This window comes from Hemiscyllium ocellatum, chromosome 5, assembly GCF_020745735.1.
Source record: "Hemiscyllium ocellatum isolate sHemOce1 chromosome 5, sHemOce1.pat.X.cur, whole genome shotgun sequence".
Classification (NCBI taxonomy): domain Eukaryota; kingdom Metazoa; phylum Chordata; class Chondrichthyes; order Orectolobiformes; family Hemiscylliidae; genus Hemiscyllium; species Hemiscyllium ocellatum.
Window position 1 is genome coordinate 60,762,544 of NC_083405.1, and position 19,536 is coordinate 60,782,079.

The window sequence follows — 19,536 nt, forward strand, 5'->3', positions numbered from 1 at the left end:
TTTTAAAGTTGAATCTCGAAGAGCTTTTAAGATTTTGTCGACCAATTGTGACAGTTAAGACAAGTCAAGACTTAAAAATTGCAGATAACAATACATTACACAAGATAATTAACGTGGCCATTTGTGTAAACAATGATAAAAGTCAGTATTCACAATGCAAATACAACATGACAGCTTTTTAAGCAGCATTTGGCAATGCTGATTTCCTTCCACACTTTAACTTCACAGTGTGCATAGATTATTTTGAGTATTTTGGGGAATATGAAGTCATCCATTTTGGTAGGAATAACAGTAAAAAGGATAATTATTTGGATGGTAAGAAGTGGCAGTATGCTATGCAGAGGGACCTGGGTGTCCTTGTGCATGAATCACAGGAGGCTGGTCTGCAGGTACAACAGGTAATTAAGAAAGCAAACGGAATTTTGTCCTTCACTGTTAAAGGGATTGTGTTTAAAAACAAGGAGGTTGTGATCCAGCTGTACAGGGTGGTGGTGAGGCCATATTTGGAGTACTCTGTGCAGTTTTAGCCTCCTTACTTGGGAAAGGATGCACCAGCACTAGAGGGGACACAGAGGAGATTCACTAGGTTGATTCCAGAGTTGAGGGGGTTGGCTTATGAAGCCGAACTGAATAGCCTGGGATTATATTCATTGGAATTTAGAAGAATTGAGGTGTGTGATAGTGCGTGCGCGCGCATGCAGAATTTTATAGAAACATAGAAAATGAAGAAGGGAATAGATAAGATAGATGTAGAGAGGATATATCCATTGGCAGCTGAAACCAGGACAAGAGGGCATAGCTTCAAGATTTGAGGGAGCAGATTTAAGACTGAATTGAGAAAGAGCTTCTTCACCCAGAGGGTTGTGAATCTATGGGATTCCCTGCCCAGTGAAGTAGCGGTTGCTACTTCAGTAAATATTTTTAAAGCTAAGATGGATTTTTTTTAAACAATAAAGACATTGGGGGTTTTGGTGAGACAGCAGGAAGTGGAGCTGAGGCAAGAAAAAGGTCAGCCATGATCTTATTGAATGGTAGAGCAGGTTCGAAGGGCCAGATGGCCTGCTCCTTCTACTCCTCGTTCCTTATGAGGAAGTATTTTGCAAAGATTGGAAGCTTCCTTGAACAATGGCTATATATTCATCCTGTCCCCAGATCGCAGTTTGAACCATTGTACAGCTTTACATAATATTATTCTTTTGAGTGGAACTTGGGAATTCACAATGAAACAATCAAGGGGGTTATTTGTCCTGGATTGGGTCAACTGTCAGATTGTTGGACATGCATCAGTTCAGGCAAGCGAGTGCAACATAATCAAACAACTAGTGGAAAGACAGTTGTCAGCAGACAAGACTTACCCCGAAATAGCGAGCTCCTGGCAGAACATAAAACCACAGTGTGTGTGTGTGTGTGGCTGGTTCATGTACATTTCTGGTTAATATTGGCTCTGAGGATAGTGATGGTGGGGAATCAGGTAAATATCATAGGTACACTCATTCTTTTTGTTGGAGATTGTCATTGCCTGGCACAAGTGTTACTTGACCCACATTATACCAAGATTTGACACTGTTCAGGTCATGCTGCAGGTAGCTTCAGATTGCAAATACCAAATTACCACTCATTAGTCTACTCTCAATTAATATGAAGGTGATGGAAGATATCATTGTCAGTGCTATCAAGTGACACTGCCAACTACGACCATGTGGAAAATTACCCAGGTATGTCACATACTCAAAAAGCATGATGAGTCCAACGTGGCCAACTACAAACCATTAATCATGTTGGAAGGTGCCCTCAACTGTGTTATCTGGTAGTATTTGTTTAGCAATAATCTTCTGACTGACACTCAATTTGAGTTCTGCCAGGGCCAGTTTCTGACTTCATTACAGTCTTGGTTCAAACATGGACAAAAGAGCTGAATTCCAGAGGCAATGCCAGAGTGACTGCTTTGACATCAAGGCCACATTTAACTGAGTGTGGCATCAAGGAGCTCCAGCAAACTGAAATGGATATTGAGCAAAAAGTCTCCATTGGTTAGAGACAAACATAGGAAGGTGGTTATGGTTGTTGGGGGTCAGTCATTTCATTTCAACTCTAGGATACCTCTGCAGGAGTTCCTCATGGTAGTGTACCCTGGGCCCAACTATCTTCAGTTGCTTCATTGACCTTTCCTCTACAAAGTCAAAAATAGTCATTTTGCTGACGACTACACAATGTTCAGCAAACGTATGATAACTCGGATGGTGAAGCTGCTCATGTCTAAATGCAGCACATCTTGGATGGCTTCCAGGCTTTAGCTGAAACATAGGTAACACTTGTGCCACACAAGTTACTCAAGATTTTAAACCATTCTATGTCAGTCACATACTGCAGTTTGCAACCAATTAACTACCTGCTGTATTGTGGGATACTATTGCAAACTGAAGATGCTGCATTAATGGCTACAGAAGTTTTAGATAATTTCCAATGGCATCAAATTATTTCTTTCTCTGAACATTTACAATCATAAGCCTATTGTACACATACACAGAAAAACTACAGGAGACAAAATAACAAGGTTACACAATGTTGCACTACAGTAAATGTCTTCACAATTACTCAACTAACTTGGTTGTTGGGAGCAGACCATAGTTCAAATTATACCCACCCACCTTGATGTGAAAATATGCCAAAACCTTTCCCTGTGTTGTAAAACATTGGGAAAGTTAAGGCTACCCAATCACTGCCATGTACATTATGAACAAAGAACTTCTTACAAGAAAGAAAGAAATTTCATTTATGACACTGACCTGAGTGGAATATTTACGGTGTATTGTATAACTCTCAGCAGCTTTGGAATAAACTCAGTTTAATTGGGCTAATTTAATTTCATTAGTGCTAGGCCAAAGGCTCATCATTATCAACTGTTTCTGGTAATGGTTCTAAAATTAAATTACTGCTTTGACTAAAACTTCGTATGCCTGACAAAAAGAGGATACAGCTAACACATACAAAAATTAAGTGGGCTATTAAGGAACGTGTGCAATGGACAGTGAAGAAAGTTATGTCACAGACCTTGATCAGATGGGCCAATGGGCCAAGGAGTGGCAAATGGAGTTTAATTTAAATAAATGTGAGATGTTACATTTTATTAAAGCAAATCAGGGCAGGACTTACATACTTAATGGTAAAGTCCTAGGGAGTGTTGTCAAACAAAGAGATCTAGGGTACCAGGTGTAGAGTTCCTTGAATGTGAAGTTGCATGTAGACAGGGTGGTGAAGCATTTGGTATGCTTGCCTTCATTCCTCAGTGCATTGAGTATGAGGGTTGGGTAGTTATATTACGCTGTACAGATCATCGTGAACCACATGTGTTTTATGAAAATTAACCATGGTAATACTTTTAGGCTGACTCTATTTTAATTGCAGAATAATTAAATTCAAATTTCACAATTTCCCATGGTGGAATCCAAACCTATATTCATCAATAATCATACATAATTTTAGTCTACACACAGACTGGAAAAATTAGAATGGCAAAAGTATTTTGGAAGATAACTTCAGAGTGCTTCTGTAACAATTTCTTTGAGCAATAAGTTTTACAGGCCAACCTAGTGTAAACTGTTCTAGATCTGTTAATGTGTAAATATTTTTTACAATCAGCTTGTTATGACATCTCTGGAGCAGGTGGGACTTGATCTCATACCTGCTGGTCCAGAGAAAGGGATGCTATCACTGCATCAAAACACCCTTTCTGTCAGTCTGTAATGAGACAAAGGATCTTTAGGAATGAATGATTGCAACATAATTTAATTTTGCATTCAACGTGAAGGAAAGGCGAGTGGGTCTAAGTAGTGTTTTAACTTTAAAAATGGGCAAATATAATGCTATAGAATCAGAGAGATATACAGCATGGAAACAGACCCTTCGGTCCAACCCATCCATGTGAAGGCAAAGCTGGCTAAAATGAGGTGGGAAATTGAGTTAAGGGATGTGTCAGTAGAGATGTACTGGAATATATTGAAGGTGATATTTCATAACATTCAAAGATCATTACAGTCAGACATCTACAGCACAAAAAGGTCCTCAGCCTATCACGTTTGTACAGGACATAAACAATCACCTAATTATTCTGACTTCATTTTCCAGCACTTGGCAATGTCCAATAAAAGGCTCTTAGAGAAGGAAACACCATCTTGGGATAACTGAGGAAATTAAGGACAGTATCCAATTGAAGGAAAGGGAATATAATTCGGCAAACATTAGTGTCATGTCAAAAACTAAAGAGGTGGTTAAAGAAAAAAGCAAAGTAAACTAAAACATTAGAGTTTGATAAAAAGTTAGAAAGAAAAATAAAAATGTACAAGAAAGATTTTCTAGAAGGCATGTAAATAAGAAAACGTAACTGAAGTGAGCAATGATACTTCAGGATGGTTAGAGAATTAATGATGGAAACTAAGGAAATAGTGAATGAATTAAACAGATGTTAAAAGTTTGCTTTCACTGTGGAAGATACAAACCAAATCTCAAAATAATTGTACATCATGAGGTGAAAGGGAGGAAGAAAGTAAAAACAACAATCACCTTGAGATTTCATTCTAAGGTCACAAAGAAGTGACAGCCGAGATAAGCATTTGACAAGATTCCAAGTTTACGGCATGGGAGTTAGAGCTCCTGGTACAGGCATTCACATATTACCATGAAAACAAGATTGCAATATCTTGAAGTGGGGTGAGTGGAATTTGCTAATGCTGTTCAGGTGGGTTTAAACTAATTCAGCAAGGGGGTGGGAAGCTTAATTGTAGTTTGAGTACACAGGAGGTTGATAGTAGTGAGGTCAGAACTAAGGTTTCAAGGTCACAAGCAGGCACAAGCAAGCAAGAAGTTGGTTTGAAGTGTGGCCAGGAGCATCCGGAATAAGGTAGGTGAACTTGCAGCATGGGCTGGTGTCTGGGATTTCGAAGTTGCGGCCATTTCGGAAACATGGGTAGAGCAGGGACAGAAATGGTTGTTGCAGGTTCTGGGATTTCATGTTTCAGTAAGACCAGAGAAAAAGGAAAGGGAGAGTAGCAGTCTTAGGTAAAGACAATATTATGGTTGCAAAAAGGATGTTTGAGGACTCATCTACTGAGATAGTATGGGCTGAGGTTAGAAACAGGAAAGGAGAGGCCACCCTGTTGGGAGTTTTCTGTAGGCCTGGAGGGTTTCCTGACACAGAATGCAGACAGGCCAAAAAGGAGCGAGGCCACATTAGATTTGGTACTGGGTAATGGCCAGGTATTAGGTTTGGAGGTAGGTGAGCACTCTGGTGATAGTGACCACAATTCAGTTATGTTTACTTTAGCTATGGAAAGGGTATATACCTCAGGGTAAGAATTATAGCTGGAGAAAGCCAATTACAATGCAGTTAGGCAAGATTTAGGATGCATAGGATGGAAAAGGAAACTCCAGAGATGGGCACAATTGAAACGTGGAGCTTATTCAGGGAACAGCTACTGCAGGTCCTTGATAAGTGTGTACCTGTCAGGCAGGGAGAAAGTGGTCAAGCAAGGGAGCCTTGGTTTACTAAGGAAGTTGAATCTCTTGTCAAGAGGAAGAAGGTGGCTTATGTTAGGATTAGATATGATGGCTCAGTTAGGGTGCTTGAGAGTTACGAGTTAGGCAGGAAAGACCTAAAGAAAGAGTGCTATGAAGAGCCAGGAGGGGGCATAAGTCGTCATTGGCGGATAAGATCAAAAGAAAACCCTCAAGCTTTCTATAGGTATATCAGGAATAAAAGAATGACTAGAGTAAGATTATGGCCAAAGACAGTAGTGAGAAGTTGTGTGTGGAGTCAGAAGAGATCGGGGAAGGGCTAAATTAATACTTTTCATCTGTCAGTATTCATACTAGAAAAAGACAATGTTGTCGAGGAAAAAACTGTGATACAGGCTGCTAGACTAGTTGGGATTGAGGTTCACAAGGTGGTGTTAGCAATTCTGAAAAGTGTAAAAGTACGTACCCTGGGCCGGATGGGAATTATTTCACTGGAAAGCCAGTCAGAAGATTGCAGAGCCTTTGGCTTTGATCTTTATGTCATCATTGTCGACAGAAATAGTGCCAGAACACTGGAGGATAGCAAACATTGTTCCCTTGTTCAAGAGACAACCCTGGTAATTATAGACCAGTGAACCTTGCTTCGGTTGTGGGTAAAGTGTTGGAAAGAGTTATAAGAGATAGGAATTATCATCTAGAAAGGATGAAGTTGATTTGGGATAATCAACAGTTTTGAGAAGGGTAGGTTGTGCCTCACAAACCTTAGAATTTTTTGAGAAGGTGCTCAAACAGGTGGATGCGGGTAAAGCGGTTAATGTGGCGTATATGGATTTCAGTGAGGTGTTTGATAAGGTAGGTTATTGCACAAAATATGGAGGCATGGGATTGAGGATGAGTTAGCAGTTTGGATCAGAAATTGGCTGGCTGAAAGATGAGAAAGGATGGTGGTTGATGTGAAATATTCATCCTGGAATTCAATTACTAGTGGCATACCACAAGGATCTGTTTTTTGGGTCCACTGCTGTTTACCATTTTTATAAATGACCCGGATGAGGGTATAGAAGGATGGGTTAGTAAATTTGTGGATGACACTAAGGTCAGTAGAGTTGTGGATAGTGATGAAGGATATTGTAAGTTACAGAGGGACATAGATAAGCCGCAGAGCTGGGCTGAGAGGTGACAAATGGAGTTTAATAAGGTGTAACAGAAATGCAGAGTACGGGCGAATGGTAAGATGCTTGGTAGCGTAGAGGAGCAGAGGGATCTTGGTGACCATGAACATTGATCCTTGAAAGTTGAATTGAATTAAATTGAAGTTATTGCCATGTGTACCAAGGCACAGTGAAAAAGCTTTGCCTTGCGAGCAATACAGGGAGAAGTCGCCACCCAGATTAACAGGGTTGTTAAGGCGGCATCCGATGCGTTAGCTTTTAATTGGTAGAGGAATCGAGTTTCGGAACCATGAGGTCATGCTGCAGCTGCACAAAACTCAGATGCAGCGGCACTTGGAACATTGCATACAGTTCTGGTCCCCACATCATGGGAAGGAAGTGGAAGCTTTGGAGAGGGTTCGGAGGAGATTTACTAGGATGTTGTCTAGTATGGAGGGAAGGTCTTACAAGGAAAGGCTGAGGGACTTGAGGCTGTTTTCATTAGAGAGAAGGTTGAGAAGGACTTAATTAAAAATACAAGATAATCAGAGGGCTAGATCAGGTGAACACTGAGCGCTTTTTTCCCTTGGGTGGCAATGGTTAGCACATGGGGACATAGCTTCAAATTGAGGGATGATATATATAGGTCAGATGTGGAACACACTGCCTGCAACAGTAGTAGACTCACCAACTAAAAGGGCATTTAAGTGGTTATTGGATAAGCATATGGACGAGAATGGAATAGTATAGGTTAGATGGGCTTCAGATTGGTTTCACAGGTCAGCACAACATTGAAGGCCAAAGGGCCTGTACTGTACTGTTATGTTCCATGTTCAATTGTTATCTAACAGGAAGGAGAGAGAAAAGGCATTTTATTTTCAAGCTCGAATGATGAAAATATTATCATGGCACAGATCTCAAATAAACATAGCATATGCCAATGAGTTGGAGAAGGGGGCCAGATGCATGGCTGCTAAATTTGCTAAAAACACAAAATTAGATAGAACAGTAACTTGTGACAATATATGGAGTTTACAATGGGATATTGTTAGGTCAGTGAGGAGTTGGAGGTAGGGGAGAAAGATGTGGCTAAGTAAATATGACTTTTTCTAATTTGGCACAAAGATTAGAAAGGCAGTGCATTGGTCAAATGGCAGGAGATTCTAGAATGCTGTGGTGCAGAAAGATTTGGATGCTCTGATGATACAAATATGAACAGGTAGTATCAAAAGGCAATAGTTCGGATTATTGTCACATGTACTCAAGGACAGCAGTACAGGAATACCGTGAAAAGTTTACAGCACCATCTTAGGTACAAGATATGTAATAAAGAAAAGCATTAGTTACCTTATTCATAGTATACGTTAGAAAAATAAGGAAAATTAAAAAAAACACAGGCTTCCACATGTGGTCTGACCAGGTGCACAAACTGCTGACTACCCACACCTGCCCCAAGTCCAACAACCTTCCCCGCTCCAGGCACGCTGGCCATCTCGCTGTGTTACTGGAAAACTGAATGTCATCATCCAAGGCATGAAGAATAGAAAATAAAAAGTAAAAGTTTTGCAAATATTATAGAGCATTGGTGAGACCACTTCTGGGTGCTAGGTACAGATCTAGTCTCATGTAAGTGAGGACACGTTGCACTGGAAACACTTCAAAGAAGGTCCACTCAACTGATGAAGGGGTAATCTTCTGAGAAACGGTTGGACATATGGAGCTTGTATTCATTCGTGTTTAGAAGATTAATGATTTTATTGGAATTTTTTGTATCCTAGGTTGTCGTGGTGATGGGGTGGAGCAGAAGTGATGAGTGGGGAGAGAAAGACAGAATTGAGAGTGAGATGGTGACAAGATATTTCTCCTTGTGGGAGAAACTCGAGCAAAGGGACACAGTTTAAAAACAAAGGATCTCCCATTTAAGTGATAGACATGAAGAATTTCATTCTCCCAAAGACTTGAATTTGCAGTCCTCTTTTCCCAAAGGAGTAATGGAAGCAGGTCCTTGAATATTATTAAAAGCTGCATTAAATAGTTTACGAGCTAGAAGGTATGTCATAGAATATGGAAATTAGCAGGAGAGTGGATAGGAGGCCACATCCACATGATCTTAAAATGGCAGAACAGGTCAGAGGAACCAAAATGGCTTTCTTCAACTCCTAACTCATGTCTGCATGATACAACATTACAAATATTCTAAAATAGGCAGAAAATATTTACTAAAAATGAAAAGACTAACTATAGGCAACAATGATAGGTAGCACTTGCTGCTTTCACACATGGGGAAGGGATAGCCTAATGGTATTATCATTGCACATAACACTCTGGAGACTGGGTTTCAAATCCGGCAATGACCATGAAACCATTGCCAACTGTTGAAAAAAAAACCCATCTGGTTCCCGAGTGCCCTCTGGGCACTAAATGCTGGACTAGCCAGTGACACAGTTATGCTGTAAATGAAGTTTAAAAAAAACTTGAGATAAAGCAAATCCTCCTTAACTGTTCAGGCTGCACAATACACATACACTGTTCTCTAAAAGAAGAACTTGCACACTTGTTGTCATAAAATCCTAACGTCTGCTACATCATCTCAATAATGATAAGGACATCAAAACAAGGCACAACACTATGTCAATGCACAACATCTTTTAAAACTTCTATTGGAGAGGAACTGTTGCAAATTGAATTGAGACACGGCTAACAGCTTCTGCAAAGCCACCTCAAAGTGGAATTTTTTTTTTTAAAAATCACTCAGGAAGAATGCAGAAAGAGAAAATCCACAATTTAGACTGATTAAAGATTATGGTGGTTTCAGGAAGAAATTGGCAAATGTAAAGTACAGGACATGGATAATATGGCTGTTCAAAAAGGTCCAGCAATATGCTGCAAAGTTTTATTTCAACTTAGACATGGCAAAGTTCTAAACACATCAACTGCTTGTCCCCCATATATACACCTAGTGTTCATCCAATTACACCTCAATGAACATATAACCAGCACATGTTCGATAATTCCATTCGGTCTCATGATCTAGTAATTTGGCAGAGATGCCTAAGTGCAGTCACAAAAGACAAACCAAAAAGAAATCTCTTGGAAATACAGCAATCCTGTTTATCGAAACAAGATTCTGAGGGCTTCCAGAGATCACTACAAAAAAGTTGCTTTCTCTATTTCTCTCTCTCACTCACACACAAAAATAAACTTGCTCTGTTTAACACAAAAAAAAAGAGAATGAGAGTCAGGGAAATAAAAATTTGAAAGTAAATGCAACCTTCCCTCCTGCTGTATTCAACTACTGAACCCAGACCTCAGGTTTAAACCTACGCTTGAAAAGGATTCATTAAACTGAATATTCTTTTGTCTTCCTTTCTAATGGACACTATTCCCTTTTAGTTTTATACCTGCATAATGTGTGCATGTTCACAGATGCAACTGCAGAGAGGCCATATGTTTGACATATGTCTATTGTTTTTCTCCGGATCAGCAACTAATAAAATTGCTTTTTCACTCAATACGACCATGCGATTGGCTTTTTATGACTGCAAAAAAAAGTTAACTGGCGAGGGGTATAGCTTTACGCTTAAAAAAATCCGAAACATTTGTTGCAATTAAACAAATAGTTTGAAAAAGAAAGGAACTGGTTCACTAGCTCTCACCTGGTCAGAACAAAAGAAGTTTGCACAGATTCACTAAAAAAAACAACTTACCAGGGCAAAGTGGCAATGCCCTTACATCTGGGTCTGAAGTCTGGATGCAAGTCTCCAATGTACAAAAGGTTGATTTAAAGTGAAACAGAATTACTAGGAAAGCTTCACAGATACTTGCAAGCATGTAATACCTTCACCTGGATTTCCATTCCCCATATACAGGAATGCACATGTAGAAGTGACCACCATTCACTTCACCTGCTATACTGACAGACAATTGCAGGGAAGTGGATTCTCATTGGTGTATGACCAATCTTTCAAAGAACATCTTCGCTTCCAATCATTAGCTTTAACATCATTAGTCATTTGTTCACATTATCAATATTCACTGCTATTCTCAGAGATACAGTACATAATAATTGCTTTGCGCGTAGGATGGCAAGTAATGGGAAAATGGCAAGAATCATACACCACAGAAGGAGTTATTCAGTCATATCATGTCATACCAGCCTTGTAAAAGCTATCCAAATAGTCCCAATGCTGGATTATCCCGCATTGCCCGTCAGAATCACACAGATGTACAGCACGGAAACAGACTCTTTGGTCCAACTCACCCATGCAGACCAAATATCCTAAAGTAATCCATTCTCATTTGCCAGCACTTGGCCCATATCCCAGTAAATGCTTCCTACTCACATACCCCATCCAGATGCCTTTTAAATGTTCCAATTGTACCAGTCTCCATCACTTCCTCAAGCAGCTCATTCCATACACGCACCACCCTTTGCATGAAAATGTTACCCCTGAGGTAACTTATAAATTTTTCCCCTCTCACCTTATGTCCTCTCGTTCTGGACTCCCCTACCCTTGCCTATTTACCCTATTCATGTCCCTCATTCTTTTATACCCCTCAGCCTCTGACGCTCCAGGGAAAACAGCCCCAGCCTATTCAGCCTCTCCCTATAGCTCAAACCTTCCAACCCTGGCAACATCCTTGTAAATCAAATTTCTCCTTTTTAAGCATACATCCAATTTCCTTTTGAAACTTACTTTTAAACCTGCTTCCACTTAGCCAAGCTGTGCATTCCAATTTACAAAATCGCCAGATACAAAGAAACAATTTCAGTCCCAAAAGCAAACTTTATGCCCCTAAATGTAACAAATCAAACAACTATTTCACAATGCACTGTTGAGAACTCCAAAGTCAGATGTGACACAGGGCACTGGAGACATAGCAATGTCAAAAAAGGATCAGAGTATATAGCCCTTCCAGCATCTTCTGTTATTCAAGAAGATCATTGCTGATCTACGAATTAACTCATACTTGCCTTTGCCGAATATCTTTTAATAACATTGGTTAACAAATCTGTCAACATTAGACAAAAATAACAATTAATCTAAAATTTACTGTCGTTTGCGATTAATACAAAGTAACTTTCCACATTGGAACAACTTTTTTTCTAAAGGGAGATGCAAAAGGGGCAGCTGCATATCCATAATTAAAAGAGCAATCAATCTTGTGAATCGGCTTATATTTCAGCAAAAGTAGTAGAAAATTGTTTAATGAATTCTAAATGTCTAAGTCTCATTCATGAACACTCAGGAAATTTGACATCCAGGACAATACAGCCCTCTTGATAGCTCCTCAATTCAAGTATTCACTATCACTGATGCACAATGCCTCATACTGAGGATAAATGACAGCAATCCCCAAGCACTCCACAGACAGTACCTTCTCAGCCCACAGCCTATATCACTGAAAATGATTAAAAGCAGGAAATACACAGGAACGTGACTGCTTCAAGTACCCCACTAAGCTATTCACCGCCATCACTACATTATAATTTTTCACTGTGAATCAAAATTCTGGCAACTGCCTTCAGGAATACTGAGTGCTTATCTAAAACAGACGGACTGCAAACAGCTGAAGAACACCACTTACCACCACCTTTCTCATGACATTTGGAGACGGGCAATAAATGTTGGTTTTACTACCAAAACTCTCATGCTTCCAAGGACTATTTTTTTAAATTCACTTACCAATAGAAACAACGTACAATAATTAAGGGAAAATATTTTTCACTTGTTTTCTTAAGCTTTAAAAAGATATTAATCTCTATGTCTTTCTTTATAGCTCAGTTGATATTAACTGACTAATACACTGGAACAGCTTCCAGTCATAAACGATATCCTTGACAATATAGCTGTCTTAAATGACAAACTTGTAGATTACTGTATTGTCCTAATGAAGTAATTTCTCTTCTCTATAAACTGCTGCATTTACATACATTCCATGCTGGTACAGAAAACAGTGGCAGCACCAGAAATGGACAGGGCATTGTAAGCTTTCAACTGAACTCTACAATAGGAACACTGCTATTTGCCCATTTTATGTGCACTAAACTGCTTGACAATACAGGATAAGTTGTAATTTCTTTGAAGTATATACTGAAAATATCAAAGTCATCATCTTCCATCCTGGTGGCAAATTGCAATTCCAACCTAACTCTATTCCTCTCTGGTAACATTCCAGAGTAAACCAAATTGTTCACAACTTTAACGTTATACTTGACTCACCGCACACCTAAACAAATCTTTCAGACTCCATAAAGGTACAGTCATCCAGCACTCATGCTCATGTTCTAACGGTGCACCAACTTTCATTCACCTGTCACCTTTGTACCTGTTGACTTCCCAGTTGAGTAACAGCTCGATTTTAAAATTCTTAGCATTCTTGGGAAATACTTCCATGGCTGTAACTCTCCCTTTGGCCATCGTCTCCTCCAAATCAACTTGCCCGCAACCCACCAACTCTGGCCGGTCTGGCTATGCCTTAGGGTAAAAAGTGAGGTCTGCAGATGCTGGAGATCAGAGCTGAAAATGTGTCGCTGGTTAAAGCACAGCAGGTTAGGCAGCAACCAAGGAACAGGAAATTCGACGTTTCGGGCATAAGCCTTTCATCAGGAATGGCTGATGAAGGGCTTATGCCCGAAACATCGAATTTCCTGTTCCTTGGATGCTGCCTAACCTGCTGTGCTTTAACCAGCAACATATTTTCAGCGGGCTATGCCTTACACTGAAGCTCATCGTCCCTGGAACTTTCTCCCCAAACCTCCCGTCCCATTCATCCTCCCTTGCGCGTCCTCACAGAACGACTTCCTTCACAGCAACTTCGCAGACAAGTAGATTATCGTGCAAATCCCCTCCCATCTGATGTCCTTCAGTGGCTCAGTCACCCCTCCAGTGAAGAGCCCTGGGACAATTCCTTTGCCCCCACCCCCCACCACTCTTTTGCTGAAAGGTGCTATGGAAATGTTTGTGAGGTTGTTGTTAGTGTGAGAGAGTTGGAGGGGGGGGGGGGGTACAGTGAATAGCAGTTGTAACAGCACTCAGTCCCTCCGTCTCACTTACAGCGGGTTCCACCTCTCGGGCAGTCGGCGCCGCAGGGAGATCCTGTCGCTGACATAGATGTTGATCTGATGTTTGCTCACACTCTCTTCCTCCTTCCGCTTCTCCTCGCCCTCCAGGTTCAGGTGAACCGCTCTGCCCAGCTCTCCCAGCGCACTCTCATCCAGCCGCGGCTTCTCATACACGCTTCTCCGGAGGCGGTCGTACTCGGCCTCCAGCACCGAGCCCGTGTCAGCCGCGGGCTCCCAGCGCTCAGCCCGCGGCTGCCGCTTGTCCTGCTGCCCGCTCCGGCTCAGCACCACGAAGCCCAGGGCGATCATCCCGCAGCACAGCAGCAGTAACTGCTTACAGCACCGCCGCCGCCGTGCCAGCAACATCGCCCCCCACCCTCCAAGGACAGGAGCGGTGGGGGTGCCCCTCCCGCGGCCCAGGGACGGCCGGCCACACACACACACCGGGTTACCGGACCGTGCGGCGCTCACACGCCGAGCCGCAGCCGCCACCACCACCGGCCCGCACAAACTTTCCACAACTCGTCCAGGAAGTGGCTCGCGGTCACACGGTAGGCGGGGCCTAAGAGCGGAAAGCCGCCGAATGTTGAGGCGTTTCCCTGGAGACCCAGACGGGGGGGCGGGCGCGAGAGCGTGGCACGCTGTCAGCGGGTGCGCACGCGCAAGTGACGTCAAAGGGGTGTGGTTCACCAAGATGACCCAGTTCCCGGAGGAGGGCGGCGCACGTGACAGCGCGGGGGTTACAGTCGGACAGCAGCGAAACAAACCCTTCAGCCCAACTAATCCACGCCGACTACTTTTTTTTCCAAATTAAACTCCTGCCATTTGGCCCATTTACCTTTCCTATTCATTTCGCTATCCAAATGTATTTTATTTTTCCCCTTGTTTAGTGGCAGAGGAAAAAGACACTATTGCGCAAATCCTTTCCCATTCTATATTTTCCAGCGGGAAAACAATCATGTGGTTAGTGAAACACTGCAAAAGCAATGCTTACATCAAATAAAAAGGGAAGGAGGGATGGGGGGGAACTAAATCCCCTCTATCCAGTGAGAGGGGTGTTCGCGCAGTTGGATAGAGAAATAGCACTTCATCCACCACCCCAGTGCACACATCTCTCGAAAGACATCGAGAGCACTGGCAGAGGCAGCATGCTCGCTCTCCCGTGAGACGCGGGCTCAAACATAACCACTGAAGGGGAACAGGCAGTCTCCACGGCTCGCCACCTGGACCCCAAATATCTTTTAAATGTTATAATTGTATCAGCCTCTATCACCTCCTTTGGCAGTTTGTTCTGTTATATGTACCACCTCTGTGTGAAAAAGTTGCCACTGAGATCCATTTTAAATCTTTCCCCTCTCATCTTAAACCTCTAATTTGGATTCCCTCATCCCAGGGAAAAGATCTTGGTTATTTACCTTATCTATGCCTATCATGACTTTATAAACCTCTATAAGGTTTACAACCCCTCAGCCTCCTAAGCTCCTAGGAACAATGTCCTAACCTATCCACCTTCTCCTTATAATCAAACCCTGCAGTCTCAGTAATATCCTTGTAAATCTTTTTTGCATCCTTTCCAGTTTTGTAACATCCTTTCTATTGTAGAGGAATTAGAATTGTATGCAGTCCTCCAAAAGTGGCCTTATCAATGAAGTCAAGCAAGCCAAATGCCGCCTTCACCACCCTGTCGATCTGTGACACTACTTTCAAGGAAATATGTGCCTGCACCACTAGATCTAAGTTCAGACATCCAAGAGAGGGATGTAAAAGGTGGCAGAGAACTGGGGTGGAGATGGCAGAGACATATGGCAGAGGTCCCAGGTGTCATGGAGTTGGATAGAGACAGTGTCATTCAGCAGAGGTCTGGAGACTTCAAGTTTATGCAAGACACAATGCGAGGGACAAGGCAAGAATGGTTTGATCTGGCTGTGTCCAGGGATAACAAATGAGTGTCTGAGATAGTTTACGGAAGTCTCAGTGGTAACGTGCACTTGCATTTGGTAGCACAACCAAGGCCAAATCAGGTAACAGATTGCAAATAGACTTATTTAGCCTTTTTGCTAGGATCTTAGCCCTAGGTCAGTTCATATTGTGCCCTTCCCAATGGTATAGTTTCCTCCTCTTGCCAGGGTCCCACGAGATTCCCACATGTTGACTTCCCTACTCTTATCTCTTTGCCAATGTGCACGTGTAGCAGATAATAATCCAGACATTACAATTCTTGAGGTCCTGTTGTTTGAATTTTGTTCCTAATTCCCGCTATTCCCCAAACAGGACTTTTTGCCTATGTTGTTGGTGGCAACATACGACTACACAACTGAACCCTCTCCCCATCTCCAGTTTCTTATTTGTTGAGTAGAAGTGTGATTAGCTTGGTAATTCTGGAACTTCTGCTTCATATCATACTGATTCATCAGCTATAGGAGGGTAGTAGGTGGTAATCAACTGAGAGGTCCATGTTTGACTTAATGCAATAAAACTCCCTCGAATACAGATAACCACTCCTCTTAACCATATGCCACTATTGCATCACTGATAGTAAACTTTTTAAAATGCTAAAAAGCTGTTAAAACAAGCCTAAGAAACAGCATTCTATACACTTGAACAAACCAAACTATTCTCTATATAATTTTCTGTAAATTACTTTAAATGATTTGAAGTCTGATTAATGTGTGTAGTGCAGCACATGAGTAAAGTGCTTATTGTACATGATAAACCCATTTTCAGCTATTGTAATTGACTCCACAATGATAGGACACCATAAAACTAGAGGAATATCTTTTCATTAAAAAAAATTTTGTATATATGTGTAAATATGTTTCAAAAAGATCCAGATTGTGGTGTAGGCAGATGTTCACTCTGATATGCATTTGAGGGGATCTCAAGATAAAACATGCTCAATATTTGCTTACACAGTTAATTATATCCCACAGAAACCCTACCCAGCAAGTTCCAATCCTAAAAAGGTCATTTTGTGAATCAGATGAGCATTTACAATAGTAACACCATTAAAATACCTGCTTTTTATTAGCTTGTTTTTCAAATTCACAAAGTGGATTCAAATTCATGGAACTACCACAGTGGGATTTGAACTCTCATCTCCAGATTATTTTGGTCTCTGGTTTACTAGTTTGTGAATATATCTATGACATTACTGCCATTATTGTCTTCAAAATGCCAAGGTCAATCCTGTCCACTCCCGACATCCACCTGCCTTCCATGAATGAATTACTGAACAGAAACAAAGTAACAATTTTTCCCTTTTGTTTTCTTCTAGTCAACCTGTTCAGAAATGTTATTACACCTCTGGAGCAGGTGAGACTCAAAGAAAAGGAATGCTATACGTTGGAAAGGAATCGAACCCAGCACCCCCCACCTGACGGGCAAGAATTCTACCACTGAACCACCAATGCAACCACTGCAAAAAAAATCCCTTTATCATGTCAGAGATCTTGAAGGTCAGCTGTTTCAGTCCTGCAACCAATTAAAAGTATCCGCACAAAACATATCAGAACTGGGACAATCCTGCTGAAGGCAGTAAGTCATTGCAGACAAGAAGAGAGGGGCGGGATCCTTACTATCTAGTTGAGGTGATTGTATGCAAGGATCATTTCAACACATTATGATAAACAGAAAATGAATAATTTGGCATCAGAGTCATAGAGATGTACAGCATGGAAACAGACCCTTCGGTCCAGCCCGTCCATGCCGACCAGATATCCCAAACCAATCTAGTCCCACCTGCCAGCACCTGGCCCATATCCCTCCAAACCCTTCCTATTCATAAACCCATCCAAATGCCTCTTAAATGTTGCAATTGTACCAGCCTCCACCACATCCTCTGGCAGCTCATTCCATACACGTACCACCCTCTGTGTGAAATAGTTGCCCCTTAGGTCTCTTTCATATCTTTCCCCTCTCACCCTAAACCTATGCCCTCTAGTTCTGGCCTCCCCCACGCCAGGGAAAAGACTTTGTCTATTTATCCTATCCATGCCCCTCATGATTTTATAAACTTCTATAAGGTCACCCCTCAGCCTCCGACACTCCAGGGAAAACAGCCCCAGCCTGTACAGCCTCTTCCTGTAGCTCAGATCCTCCAACCCTGGCAGCATCCTTGTAAATGTTTTCTGAACCCTTTCAAGTTTCACAACATCTTTCTGATAGGAAGGAGACCAGAATTGCACACAATATTCCAACAATGGTCCAACCAATGTCCTGTAAAGCCACAACATGACCTCCCAACTCCTGTACTCAATACTCTGACCAATAAAGGAAAGCATACCAAACGCCTTCCTCACTATCCTATCAACCTGCGACTCCACTTTCAAGGAGCTATGAACCTGCACTCCAAGGTCTCTTTGTTCAGCAGCACTCCCTAGGACCTTACCATTAAGTATATAAGTCCTGCTAAGATTTGCTTTCCCAAAATGCAGCACTTCACATTAGTATGAATTAAACTCCATCTGCCACTTTTCAGCCCATTGGCCCATCTGATCAAGATCCTGTTGTAATCTAAGGTAACCCTCTTTGCTGTCCACTACACCTCCAATTTTGGTGTCATCTGAAAACTTACTAACTGTACCTCTTATGCTCACATCCAAATCATTTATGTAAATGACAAAAAGTAGAGGACCCAGCACCGATCCTTGTGGCACTCCACTGGTCACAGGCCTCCAGTCTGAAAAACAACCCTCAACCACCATCATCGATCTTCTACCTTTGATCCAGTTCTACATCCAAATGGCTAGTTCTCCCTGTATTCCATGAGATCTAACCTTGCTAATCAGTCTTCCATGGGGAACTTTGTTGAACGCCTTACTGAAGTCCAAATAGATCACATCTATCACTCTTCCCTCATCAATCTTCTTTGTTACTTCTTCAAAAAACTCATTCAAGTTTGTGAGACATGATTTCCCACGCACAAAGCCATGTTGACTATCCCTAATCAGTCGTTGCCTTTCCAAATATAAGTACATCCTGTCCCTCAGGATTCCCTCCAACAACTTGCCCACCACCGAGGTCAGGCTCACCGGTCTATAGTTCCCTGGCTTGTCTTTATCGCCCTTCTTAAACAGTGGCACCACGTTTGCCAACCTCCAGTCTTCTGGCACCTCAACTGTGACTATCGATGATACAAATATCTCAGCAAGAGGCCCAGTAATCACTTCTCTGGCTTCCCACAGAGTTCTCGGGTACACCTGATCAGGTCCTTTATCATTAAATATCGTCTTTTCAGTTAATCAGCAAATACGAATGAGTGATCAAATATTTTCTAGCTTCTCACCTGCATCATGGAGTGTTATAATCCAAAAATATCACAGTTCTCAACAATATTAAAAATGTGAAAATAGAATATGACCACATTAGCAAAATTGGATAATGACATAGGAATTGGAGTAGGCCATTCAGCCCCTCAAGCCTATTCCACCATTCAATGTGTTCATGGCCAATTTGTGTCCTAATTCCATATAACCTACCTTTGGCCCATAGATCTGTAAAAGAAATGCTTTGTCCGGAACTGAAAGGTACTTTTTTTTTAGAATCATATGGTACAGAAGAGGCCCTTTGACCCATTAAGTCTGCACTGACAAGAACTACTCTAAATCTACACTAGTCCCACTTTCCAACACGAGGCAAAGCCTTGAATTTTTTTTTAATTTCAAGTATTCATCCAAATATTCTTCAAAGTTATTGAATTTTCCTACCTTTGCTACCCTAGGTTCATTCAACATTCACAACACATCTCCCATAATGCAACAATGGTTCTTTGAAGAATTCCCAGCTGGGTAGTTACACAACTTCAGAATG

At 41.6% G+C, this 19,536-nt stretch overlaps 1 protein-coding gene across 1 annotated transcript in view; it reads right to left on the reverse strand.

Moving 5' to 3' along the window:
* The window catches only part of galnt12 (UDP-N-acetyl-alpha-D-galactosamine:polypeptide N-acetylgalactosaminyltransferase 12), a 75,641-nt gene extending 61,283 nt beyond the window's left edge, over positions 1 to 14,358 (reverse strand). Inside the window, exon 1 of the mRNA XM_060824780.1 lies at positions 13,721 to 14,358. Coding sequence (XP_060680763.1) covers positions 13,721 to 14,094 — 374 coding nt within the window. The 5' untranslated portion in view covers positions 14,095 to 14,358. The remainder of the gene's footprint in view (positions 1 to 13,720) is intronic.
* Between the last annotated feature and the right edge of the window lie 5,178 nt (positions 14,359 to 19,536).